This window comes from Dysidea avara, chromosome 5, assembly GCF_963678975.1.
Source record: "Dysidea avara chromosome 5, odDysAvar1.4, whole genome shotgun sequence".
NCBI classification, from domain to species: Eukaryota; Metazoa; Porifera; class Demospongiae; order Dictyoceratida; family Dysideidae; genus Dysidea; species Dysidea avara.
In genome coordinates this window covers 8,229,739-8,242,792 of record NC_089276.1, presented here as the reverse complement: position 1 = coordinate 8,242,792, position 13,054 = coordinate 8,229,739, and the positions used below count along the sequence as shown (strand labels likewise).

General features: G+C 37.6%; 1 protein-coding gene across 2 annotated transcripts in view; it reads left to right on the top strand.

The window, feature by feature from the left end:
- The window catches only part of LOC136255606 (ubiquitin carboxyl-terminal hydrolase 24-like), a 59,931-nt gene that overhangs the window by 45,719 nt on the left and 1,158 nt on the right, over positions 1-13,054 (top strand). The window contains exons 36-61 of one of the 2 annotated variants that reach the window (XM_066048409.1): positions 4,901-4,964; positions 5,020-5,058; positions 5,198-5,368; positions 5,675-5,854; positions 6,113-6,369; positions 6,478-6,597; positions 6,647-6,687; positions 7,343-7,523; positions 7,847-7,929; positions 7,983-8,121; positions 8,175-8,294; positions 8,347-8,522; positions 8,641-8,774; positions 9,750-9,891; positions 9,945-10,071; positions 10,253-10,345; positions 10,397-10,509; positions 10,593-10,706; positions 11,035-11,137; positions 11,196-11,312; positions 11,709-11,801; positions 11,854-11,962; positions 12,187-12,323; positions 12,496-12,612; positions 12,668-12,815; positions 12,889-12,967. In XM_066048409.1, the coding sequence (XP_065904481.1) occupies positions 4,901-4,964; positions 5,020-5,058; positions 5,198-5,368; positions 5,675-5,854; positions 6,113-6,369; positions 6,478-6,597; positions 6,647-6,687; positions 7,343-7,523; positions 7,847-7,929; positions 7,983-8,121; positions 8,175-8,294; positions 8,347-8,522; positions 8,641-8,774; positions 9,750-9,891; positions 9,945-10,071; positions 10,253-10,345; positions 10,397-10,509; positions 10,593-10,706; positions 11,035-11,137; positions 11,196-11,312; positions 11,709-11,801; positions 11,854-11,962; positions 12,187-12,323; positions 12,496-12,612; positions 12,668-12,815; positions 12,889-12,967 (3,197 nt within the window). Of the gene's footprint in view, positions 1-4,900; positions 4,965-5,019; positions 5,059-5,197; positions 5,369-5,674; positions 5,855-6,112; positions 6,370-6,477; positions 6,598-6,646; positions 6,688-7,342; positions 7,524-7,846; positions 7,930-7,982; positions 8,122-8,174; positions 8,295-8,346; positions 8,523-8,640; positions 8,775-9,749; positions 9,892-9,944; positions 10,072-10,252; positions 10,346-10,396; positions 10,510-10,592; positions 10,707-11,034; positions 11,138-11,192; positions 11,313-11,708; positions 11,802-11,853; positions 11,963-12,186; positions 12,324-12,495; positions 12,613-12,667; positions 12,816-12,888; positions 12,968-13,054 lie in introns of both variants that reach the window. The other variant, XM_066048408.1, reaches the window with a different exon arrangement.

Here is a 13,054-nt window from a genome sequence, read left to right as displayed (position 1 = left end):
AATCTTTATTGGTGTGTCTAGTGCCAGTACTGGCAATAATACATAGCTACACAAATATTTAAGAATTACTGATTACCAAAATGGGGGGTGATTATCGCTTTGCGTTTGTTTAAACTTGATTCAGAAGCCATCTTATAGTATAGCACCAAAGATGAAGTAGTCTCTTCTTCATGCAGCAGGAACATACAGTAAGTCCATTCCTCCTTGCTCTGGTAGATGTCCCCTTAACTCTGTATAGAGATGTAGCACTTTAAAAATATAATTACTGTACAATCGTGGATGACTGCTTGATTGCCACCTTAGTTCCCCAGTCATTTATTTCCCTTAGCACAAAATATTTCTAAGTGGCTATTTAAAACTTCCTGAGTAGGATCTCTTGTTGGAACTTCCTATTATAAGAACAGTGAGGCTACGTAATACTAGTAATCTGTGTACTTCCAGGTTATGTATATCCACCTTGTGTATGCTGTATACTTAACCAACCAGCTACACTAGTATGTTCTTATATGGGAAGGCAGCATGTTTTTTTTTATTTCTTGTAAAAAGACAGGAAGGACAATTGGAAACAGTAGAAACAGAAACCGGAAACCGAAAATAGAAAACATAACTGGTCAAATCTTCATCATGCATGTATCCTAGAGTTTACCCCTTGCATAGTGGCCACCTCTTAAAGACTATCTCATTACAAAGACCACCGCTACACAAAGTAGTTATAGATCCAAAAGATAGCTAGGCATGCTAAATGGCCTCATTACTAAGAACATTGCATTATAGCTGCCACTTTCTTACAAGACAATCTCTTTACAAAAACTTCACTGTATACATTTGATTTGGCTTAAAAAGCTTAGCAGTAAGGTCATCTTAAGAGACTACATTTTTCTAGGTTATGTATTATATACAACATTTCACTTGCATGGACAATACTCTGTTACAAACTAGCTGATTTATGGGGTAGAGATAGCCTTGATACTTAAGTGATCTTACCATGGAGTCATAAGGTAGACCATTAATTTTATTTTTTCTGGTGGTCACTATAATTGTTAATTAGGTCTTATTGATGAGGTCATGAACAGTGACTTGACATACATGTGGTTTTTGTAAAGAGGTGGTCTTGTAACAAGGTGATTGTTAATGAGGTCGTTAAGTATGCCTTAGCTATCTTGGGATCTTATTACAATGTGGTCTTTGTACAGAGGTGGTCTTTAAGAGATAGCCACTAAGTAGGGATTTTACTGTAGGATACATGTACATTATGATTTGACCATTTTACTGTAGGATACATGTACATTATGATTTGACCATTTTACTGTAGGATACATGTACATTATGATTTGACCATTTTACTGTAGGATACATGTACATTATGATTTGACCATTTTACTGTAGGATACATGTACATTATGATTTGACCATTTTACTGTAGGATACATGTACATTATGATTTGACCATTTTACTGTAGGATACATGTACATTATGATTTGACCATTTTACTGTAGGATACATGTACATTATGATTTGACCATTTTACTGTAGGATACATGTACATTATGATTTGACCATTTTACTGTAGGATACATGTACATTATGATTTGACCATTTTACTGTAGGATACATGTACATTATGATTTGACCATTTTACTGTAGGATACATGTACATTATGATTTGACCATTTTACTGTAGGATACATGTACATTATGATTTGACCATTTTACTGTAGGATACATGTACATTATGATTTGACCATTTTACTGTAGGATACATGTACATTATGATTTGACCATTTTACTGTAGGATACATGTACATTATGATTTGACCATTTTACTGTAGGATACATGTACATTATGATTTGACCATTTTACTGTAGGATACATGTACATTATGATTTGACCATTTCCGTTTCCATTTCTATTTCCGGTTTCTGTTTGCAATTGCCCAAACGGTTCGATATGTAGTGTTTGTTTATACTTTGTAGACTGTTAGACTCTCTACAATATTAAGTTTTAAACTAGGCGATACGCATGAGCATGAGCCTCGCATGTAATATAAATATGTATAGATTGTTTTAATTGTATGCACTTACAGTATTTCTACTGGTGAATTTGGAATTGTCAATATGCATGGTCATGATGTGTGGGAAATATTAAAAATTGTCGAAATTAGCTTGTTGTGTCAGTGAGAACTTTAATGAACTGGCCCCTTATGAATATTATCAATATCTCATTTACTACACTACCAGAAAACTTGTTGATTGAACTTATAATCAGCTCATGGGAGCTGACACAGAACCGGTCAATGATTATCTATCTATGACTCCGTGTCAATTTTGCTAAACACATCTTCAGATAACTTGGTGCAATGCCAAAACCATGTTCACACATTGTGCACTCAGATGTCTTTTTTTTATTCTACTATACTCAGCCACCTGATAAGAATGCTTCCTAGTCTGACCCATACACCAGGGTAATACATGGAGTAAGCATGTAACAATGTCATAACATAATGTACACAATTCTAGTGAAGCAACAGAATTATGTAAAGCCTTACAAGGCTATTGGGACAACATGTTTGTGGTCAATGCACGAAAAAACACAGAAAACTATAGAACAAAACAAAGCGTCTAAATTCTGGTTAATTCACTATGAACAATACCATTGCGTGATTACTTCTTTACGGAGAATGCTCTGGTCAGCCACACAGTCTCTAAATAACTTTATTTCTGTGACCTACACCTCCTGTAGGACTAGTAGAGAGTACACAAGAAACTTACCAGTAAAGAAAACCACATATTTTGCTTCTTGCTTAATCCGTATAATTCTATTCTCATTGCCGTTTACGTTACGCATGCCTCAATATTGTTGATAATAGATATACATTGATAGTTGGTCTCTTGCGCTAGACAAAGATTTGCTTGAATTCTTTCTATAAACTGCATGCAAACCGTAAGTAAACACCTATTCCAGTCAATGTGTACATGCCTTTATAATACGGTTTTAAATGTGTTCCCCTTAATTTTAAAGGTTTAGCTAAGTGGCCAAGGCACATGTGTTGTAAATACAAGGTCTGAGTTTGATTCCAGCTGGTGACATGTTTCTGGTCTTACCAATTTCCCAAATAATTTTTTTGCAACTTTTGGTGTGGTACACTAGTTTTTTGACATAGCAGTACATGGAATTACAGGGAATTACAGGGAATTACAGGGAAACACAAAGTTGATGTATAAAGTTAGTGCATCTCTATATAAAAAAGCATCTACAAGACATGAAAACATTTCAACAGATATAAAATATATAAATTATTGTTTGGTGATTGTGCAATTCATCCAGCAAAAAATTACCAGGAAGGGAACCAGAAACATATAATTAACTTTTCGTGGCCTTATAAGAACTTTTCATGTAACGTTATCCTCTCTGACTTATTTGTGCAACATTCTTTTCTGAAAGTGTGCCATTTTATTTTCACTCTCAGTGTAAATACTTTGATATCTGCTTTTGTATGGAAATAGGATAATTTTGGTGAGCTTTAGCTGGAAATGCATACACGAGACTATACTGTATCTATGGAGTAGATACCGTTTCAGCATTATACATTTAGAATGAGTATCCTTACCATTGTCAGTCATAATGAAATCCTTCACATATAGGATCTGATAGGTGATGGATGTAGTACTGCTGCAGTGTAGGTGGGCTTGCAGTGAATTATACAACTTTGTACATGTGAGAGTCACAATTTTACTAATAGAGAAACTCCTGTACTGTAGGGCAGGTGCCATTGCTGTAGGGCAGATTACTAATTGCATCATCACTTGTGTGGTAATACTACTAGTGTTGTTTAGCTTAGCTAGCTACACATATAACTCTGCTATTAAGCTTACCTGCCTGCATCATTGTGCTTACATCATTTCAGTGTACTTGCAGGATGCAGCCTCATGTTTAATATGACATCACCATGTGACATCACCATGTATGCTACATACATAAATGGTACTGAAGTTTTTCCTGTTACATTAAATTTATATAGTTAATGTGGAGATAGTACACAAAGGGTAATTTTAAGCTTAATGTGTAACTATGCCATACAACAAGTCCTGCACTGTAGGGCAGGTACCTATGCTATGGTCATTTCTTTTTAATGCTGGTCAGTCAGTTAAAAGTCGTTGAATTTTATTACAGGTATTGCTTACATATTAGGACAGGTACATGTATACACCTGTGTGGTGAACATGTACACACCTGTGTGGTGAACATGTACACACCTGTGTGGTGAACATGTACACACCTGTGTGGTGAACATGTACACACCTGTGTGGTGAACATGTACACACCTGTGTGGTGAACATGTACACACCTGTGTGGTGAACATGTACACACCTGTGTGGTGAACATGTACACACCTGTGTGGTGAACATGTACACACCTGTGTGGTAAACATGTACACACCTGTGTGGTGAACATACACATTACTATAGTTGTCTTAGATACATGCAATACTGCTATTGTCACAACATTTCAGTATTGCTTTCAGGCTTTAAAGTGATGCATGCTGTGTGATCACATGGTGCTGATATTTAATGCTTACGACTTGTAGTTAGTGTGTGGACATGGTCCTGCATGTAGGGCAGGTACCAATGCTAGTAAACAAATAAATATACAGAAAGTTCAAAACTGCAAGGTTATACTGGCTTCACGCTAAGGTGCTCAGCAACAACCTCGTTAAGTTGATTGCCACCCTTCATTGTTACATAGTAACACCATATTATTTGAAATACACAAATACTTGTAAATATTAAATCCCATGCTGCGCTAACTATTTATGTAAATGCAGTCACCTTAAACATGTAAGTAATCTCATAGTAACAGTCTACAACTGCATTTGTTCTTGTTTGAAACCTGCCATACAGGTACGGTCAGCAGCCAGTGACCAGTTCAACAGGTTATGCAAGGATGTCAATATATCTGGAGGAGGTACTGTAATCTCACCACAAGTCACAAGAGGTTATATGGTCGTGTTTTGTTCTAGGTCAAACTCTGAACACTGACCCTTCTCAAGTTAAGAGAAGTAAGTGTAGTATACGTTTTAAATGAAATTACAATGTTTATAGCTCTGTTGTGTATTCTTACGTACAACCTTCTTGTAATATTGACCACTTTGGTTTTTTAGTGTTTGTTATACGAGTACTACTCTTTCCTTGCCACAGCAAAGCTAGCCCCAGCAGAGACACCTCAACACTTCTTCCTACACTTGTTACTCAATGCTGATATCCCCCTGTGGTGTCATAAGAAACCACACGTGCTACAAGACCTCAGGCTGGTAGGAAGATGTCTACAGTTCTTCCAGTTAAAGTGTCAGATACTCAGCTCCCTAACCAGTAAGTGGGTGTAATTTTAGCTACACAAATAGGCATATTAGCAATACTTTGTTATGTTACCATTCACCATTAAAACTGCTGAAGTTAAGTACATGCTTACATGCACACTTTTGCATAGTACCCATACTTGTGTAAACGCTATCTTTTAATTGGTAACCACCCTCTCTCATTCCGCTGCCATCCTTACATACGCCACCCTAATATCTAAACTATGCCTGTTGGTATAGTAGTTAAATATAGTGTAATTAACACCTGTCATCTAATGCTATAGTTTAAGTGTTGCTAGTACAATTTCATTGTTCTCAGTTCAAGAGCAAGAACGTCTACAAGTGAACGTTGAGAGGAAGTTAGATGTTGAGATAGATTGGTTACGTAATGTTGAGATAGAAGAACACAGTGGGGAAGAAATGCAGATGTTGCTAGCCGGCCATCTTAAACTAGTGACTGCTCTGTTCTCCTGTGAAGGAATCGAGAAGAAAAAATATGGTTAGTAGAACTACTACTAGTGTTAGCTGGTGATAGAGGACAGTGTTTTTGAGTTGTGTTGCTGGTTATATTAATTTTGTGGACGTGACCTTTGTTACAACCAGACTGTTATTGCATGGGATTTCACTTGATAGGTTCAGTGATAAAACTTTTAACACTGAACCATGAACTTTTAATCTTATCATTTTTATTTTATTTAGCACATCTTTTCAATTATTTTTGTCTGAAGAAGTTTTACTTGTTTTGTTCCCCACACAGGGAAGGACTTGTGTTGCAGTCTTATCCATCAGTTCCTGTTCCCGGCTTCTACCTTGATTGTTAGTTTAGTGGAGGAGTCTCAGTCTACCGAAGTGCTTGATATCAGTCCACGATGTTGTTACAGTGAGTCACGTGTTGCTGCGTACAACCTGCTAGTTGTCCTGTGTGACAACTGTCTGGATAATCTGGTGTATGTGGCCGACCAACTGGTGGCTATGCATCATGCTGAGAGGCTGAAAACTGTCAAGGAATGGGAGGTGAGTCTAGGTTGTCTGTGTGTTTGTATGTGTTGTATATGCTACACAATATATGTACTATTTACAAGGTAGCAAGTGCTCTTAAAGTATTCTTCTTGTCTCTTCTAGTTTCTTCCTCCAGTGATTGGTCGACCCCCATGCGGCTTTGTAGGACTGAAGAATGCTGGAGCGACTTGTTACATGAACTCGGTGTTACAACAGCTCTTCATGGAGCCAACAATCAGAGATGTAAGCCTTCACTATTAGCCACAGTTTGTACGAATAGTTTTGTTTATAGATCATACTTAGTGTTGAACAAACTGAAGAAGACAGGGAAAAGTAAGTTAACACATGATTTGTTTGTGCAAGACGCACTAAATCATGTGAGATTACGTAATAACTGAATTTGTGGTCGAGTGAAACATACTTGAAAATACTGCTCAATAATGAATTATAATTCTACTCACTACTGTATACTCCAGATACTGTGTAAATAGTTTTGGTAAATCTCCATAATGTTTGATAAGGCAATCTGTTGTCCGGTTGTGAACACCCAACTAACAGTTTGCTGTAATATTTGTACAATACAAGTTCAGTTTTTGAGTTAGCACATGCCCGGTATGTTTTCATTTGTTATGTAATTAAATTGTTGTACCTAAAGAACAGAGTGACCCTTTATATGATCTACCATATGTTTGGATATAGTACATCTGTAGCAATTAAGTTTCTAAAGGAATTTGTGATTGACCAGAACACGTGTGCAATGAATGGAAGAGTTTATCCTGTCCCCCCCCCCCTAATTTGCCATAATTCCCTGACCTATTTTTTACTTGTTATTATTTTTAAAATTAAAATATTTGATCATTTCTATTTTATTTTTCACTCCATTGCTTTTGTCATTGTGACGGTGTATGCACCATTGATGTGATTAAGTGTATGTAGTGTTTCTATGGTAACAGTTTGCAGTGGAATAATTGTTGTCTTCCCCTAATAGCATCCTACCAGATCTGCAAACTGTATTTGGTCACCTTCAAGAGAGCAAGCTACAATACTACACTCCAGATACGTTCTGGAAGAACTTCAAACTATACGGACAACCTATCAATGTACGAGAGCAGAGGGATGCTCTAGAGTTCTTCAACGACCTAATTGATCAAGTGGATGAGATTTTAAAGGTGTTCTGAAATTGTGATATTTGTGGATTACACACACACATACAGACACACACTTTTTAGCATTTAGGCATCAGCTCTAACTGTTGATATTTAGTGTACATGCTTTCCTAAAATTTCTGATTTTTTAACCACATTCACAAAATGAGCATTATCTAAAGCTGAAAGGAAACATCGATGTTCCATGGCTTATCTAGCTTATAATATCACTGATTTCTCTGAATTCTCTTTTATGCAAATTTATTTTCTTCTGCTGTTAAACTGCGCATGATACAATCCCAGAAAACTTTTACATTTTTTAAAGATGTTTCTCTTTGCTATTGTAGAAGAAGAGTTATCCTCAGATATTCATGAAGACATTTGGTGGCACTTTCCTAGACCAGAAGATTTGCAGGGGATGTGATCACCGGTGAGCTCAGAGACTAAAGGATCCCTTGTTAGTACTTGTGTTATGTAACACAGCTATGAGAGAGAAGAGATCTTCTTGTCACTTCAACTACCTGTTAAATCTAAGACACTAACTGAGTCACTAAAGGAATTTGTAAAAGGAGACTGGTTGGAAGGTGACAACGCTTATTACTGTGAGAAATGTGAAGAGAAGGTAATCACACCACTATTATTATGATATCATTCATTATGATGTAATCATTTCAGAGAGATACACTGAAGCGCATGTGTGTGAAGGGACTTCCCCCAGTATTAATGATCCACCTGAAGAGATTTGGGTTCGACTGGGAGGCTGGAAGAGCAATCAAGTCTGACGACTATTTTGAGGTGATTACCCTCACCTAATGTATCTAATAAAATGTGATGTGATGTACTGTAGTTCCCCTGGGAGCTGGATATGGAACCTTACACTGCAGCTGGTATCAGTCAGAGAGAGAAATCTGAAGATGATCATGCAGCCACGCAACAGCCGATGGTGTATGAGTTGGTTGGAGTGGTAGTCCATTCTGGACAAGCATCTGCTGGTCATTACTATTCTTTCAGGAAGAGCAAAAGGTATAGCTTTATGCGCGCACACACGCATGCACACACACCAACACACACACGCACGCACGCACGCACGCACGCACACACACTACACAAGTGTTGGTTATATGTCATGTGTACATTACAGATTTGAGGATGATTCAGAGGAACCCAAGTGGTACCGGTTTAATGACACTGTGGTGGATGAGTTTGTGATGCACGACGAGGCACTGGCTGCAGAGTGTTTTGGTGGCTCCTACAAGAGCAGATCTAATGATGGCAGTAAGTGATGAACCACAATGCAACATCTCTTGAGTGGTTAAATGGTTGCATGTGAAAGTTATTATAAAGCTCAATAATTAAAGTAAAACTTGAAATCTCTCAAGTGTTTCAGCAGACTTCCAAAAATATATATTTAGCTTGTCCCTATAGGTAACAAACACAGACAGTGGATTCCAAAGTTTATTGCTGCTAAGCTTCGAAATACTAAACACCCTTTGAAATATTCACAAAAATGTTGATAGTTTAAAAATAGAGGGAAAACAAAAGGATTTCACATAAGTGTCAGCAGAACCCTTAATGCTGCACAAAACACATGTACCATATACACATAAGCTACTAAAGTGATTAAATTGATATTCACCGATCATTTTATCTTCATCAATTGAGTCAATTTTCAAGTTGAATGTGGTTCACTATGACATTGTTCAACAAATCACCTAAGACCGATCACCTTGTGGTCATATTGAAGCCTTCTTCAAATAAACCAATGACAATTTTCTGGACAGATTTTCAATTATGCTTGCACAAAGAATAGAAATAAGCCGGGAACTAACTGCTTGAATATTAATACCTATGAAGGTTATAACAGTTTTGTTGTCAAATTGTTGCAATGTATTTAAAAATCCACTTTTGGTGCATACTTTTTGTAATGTCTCAATAGTGCCTTATCCATCTTCAATAGTTATTTCCTGCTATTAGATCTTTAGTACAACAGTGGAGCCTCCCTCCCCCCACACACACACCCTACACAGTGGAACCCCCCCCCCCACACACACACACACACACACACACACCCTACAGTAAGACACACCCTAAAATATGGACACATTGATACTTCACTATACTCTCATTTGTATTAGTAACAGATGCATCATTTAAAATCAGGACACCTCATTAGTATGTTCCGCACAGTCCTAATGCTGTCCTGAATGGAAGCTGCTTCTGTGGTTATGTACTGATTATTCCTCATTGTAGTGTCCACTAACTCCAACTATATGGAGAACAAGGTGCGGTTCTGGAATGCTTACATGTTGTTCTACACTGCAAAGGACCGGTCACGCACCACAGCAGGCCCCATACCGCTAATCAAGACCCCTCAAGACAAGATAACAACAGGGTTAGTTAGAGTGGTAATAAGAGAGAGGTTGCACTGTATACTTTGTCTTGTAGTCCTCCCATTTCTCCTGTGTCTCCAGTAATCAAGGGAGATGGCTTGAGTCAGTTGACTGCTCTAGTACAGAAGGGAGAGAAGAAAGGAATGTTCTCACAGGAAATGCCTCCACAAATAAGACGAAGTGTAAGTTGTGATTGTGTGTGTCTGTGTGTTAGTGTGTGTCAGTGTGGTATATCTATGTGTTCGCTGTGTGTGGTGTGTGTGTATATGTGTTTGTTGTGTGTATGTGTGTGTGTGTTTGTTTGTTTGTGTGTGTGTGCGTGTGGTGTGTCTTGTATATTATGAACTTGTGAACTTGTTTCAGATCAATGAAGAAAACTTGCAGTTCATGCAACATCGAGATGTCTATTGCCATGACTACTTCCACTTCATTCGCTCTCTGTCTTTTATAAACAATGTAAGTACCCAACACCATCAACAACATTATGTATTTGACTTTCTTGGACAGCATCATTTAAAAGATGACACTTGTAAGGGGAGGAAAGAGATAGCTGTCACTAGTCTAAAGCTGGCCATTAACTTTCTGTTTCACACTTACTTCCACACAAGAAAGAAGCTTAGGTGAGTGTCCTTGTCTCTACTGAGTTTAGCAGTTCTTTAAAGAAGTTTCAGAGATCCTGTGACATTTATTCCCATTTGTGTAGGGTTGATCGTGATTACTGGGTGCGTTACATCAATGAACTGGTTAGTACTGTGAGTGAAGCATGTCAATGGCTGGTGGAGTTGTTGAGCTCTGACAAAGGACCTACCTACCTCAAGTATGTCATTGAGTAGTACTGTAGTGTTGGGAACTACATGATACTGTATAGCGGGAAATTTCCATGAAATTTTGAATAATGGTCATCCTCGAAATATTTCCCCCCTTGAAAATATCCCGCTATGGTATATTTCTGTACTTTAGTGCTCAAGTAGGTCATTGTATCTGTAGCATAAAATATTTCGTTCTTGCATTTGTAGCTGTTATGGGCCAGATTTTACTACATAAATAACTATCAAAACTTGCAAGAAATTCAGCATTGTTTTGTACATATATTACTTGCAGGGTATATGTACTCTCATTGTACTCTTCTTTCATTGTACCACTAGACCACTGCTACTAGACTGTCCTAATAAGGAAGTGAGAGCAGCCTTCTCTCAAATACTAGTCACCACCCTTCACAGTTGCTACATGCACCAACTGGTTGCTAAGGTACGGATTAATTGTGTATTGTTGCTAGCTAGTATGTTTGTTACTATAACAACAGCAGCTGGAGTCTGTGGTGATAATAGTAGACCAACTTCTAGGACTACTAAATAAGGAAGTGATTGAGTCATTCCGAACTTGCGCAGAATTTTTCAACTTTTTCCACATGCTTTGTGTCAAGGTACGTATGAGCAATTGGTTGTAGTTGAAGAGTATCATATAACGACCAAAGAAAAACATTCACAATTTTCCCAACTTTCTGTTTACTCATGAATGTTTTCTCACTAGGCTTTTATTGGATACTTTTGTTTAAAATACTGTTTGCATTTTTTTGTAAATTAACTTCCTATGCTCATTATTCCACTGGAATTTCCTATTATACAATTTACTGACGTGTATTCGTAATGACAGATAAAATATGTAACAAAATTTATGTAGCCATTATAATGAGGTGTTTGTATATGTGTGCGTTAGTGAGTACAAACATTTCGCACGTGTGCATGGTGCATATGTGTAATGTATATAGGCGTGTATGTCTCGTAACTGCGTTGTGTATTCTGCGTGTTAAATTACTTAGGAGGAATGCTGCAGACTGTTAGTAGAGAAAGATGGGTTTATTCAATTTCTCTCCTTCCTATTGGGACCACTCACGTGTCCCCCCGGAACAAAGGTAACAATTACAACATGATTGTTGTCATTTTGATGATACCTGCTGACTGTAGCAATATCCACATCGTTGGAATATCATTCAAGTTAGGGAATTTGTTTCAATTTTTTCTGTACTATCTAATCTATTACGTCACATTGATATATCACACCATGAGACTGACCGTAAGTCATTATTGTATAACTGTAATAGCTCGACTGTTGGTCTGTACAGTATTTTGGTCACCATTTTTTACCGCATTAAGCAGGTGGTCACATTAGGGGGGCCAGTTTAGACAGGTGACCTTATTATACAGTGACCTAATTTGATAGGTTTATTCATGGTTCTGGGTTATTACTGTTTTTTCCATACAGGCCAATACTAATATGGTAATTCCATTCATATACAGATTCACCCAACAAGGCGGATGATTTGCCCAATCCTTACTCATTAGTAGACAGGCCTGATAACCTCCTGCCAGCGTCTAGGCTAGTGGAGGACCATCTGTTTGGAGCTGACAACGTCTTCAAGAGATTGTTACATGAGGTACATGCACTATAGACTTTGTCTCACTATAAGTTTAACTCCTTGACAATCATGAAACTTGTCCATAAGGACTCCTCTTTGATAAGGACACTTCAGCATGTGTCTGGGGCATCCAGAATAGAGGGGTTGCATTGTATTGCTTCTTTATATGCTCCGTCTTTGTGACTGTTAGTGTATACAAGTATTGAGAGAAGCAGACGCTGTCATAACCGAATCAATAGCCAACTTATTGTGTTACCTGTGCTGGAACTCACAAAGTCACTCTGCCATCACCTTAGAAGAACTACAGGTACTAGTGGTGACCACACGATATGTCCACAACTTTGTTGATCATGTTTTAACAGTCCAGCTTTGCCACACTGCCGTCCAACGAAGTCAAACAATACCTGGATGTGTTGAACAAAATGATGTTGATGCAAGATACTCTGCAAATAAAGAGACTCCACTTTACACTTGACGGTTCTAAGTATCACCCTCAGAATGGGATTATACGTGAGTACACCAGTTATTGTAGTTGCTTTAATTTTGTATATGACATCGTTTTATATTCATCTTTGTATTGCAGAGGTCTTCGGTAATAACATGGGTAATGACCACAGAAGAGCTTATCAAGCTGTAAAGTTTTTAGTTAACCTTGCGAACACGTAAGAAAATTAAGCACTGAATAGTTCACTATGTATATATGTAATTTTTATGATGGAGTATCTCAGTGTGTGTCACATGAAAAATTC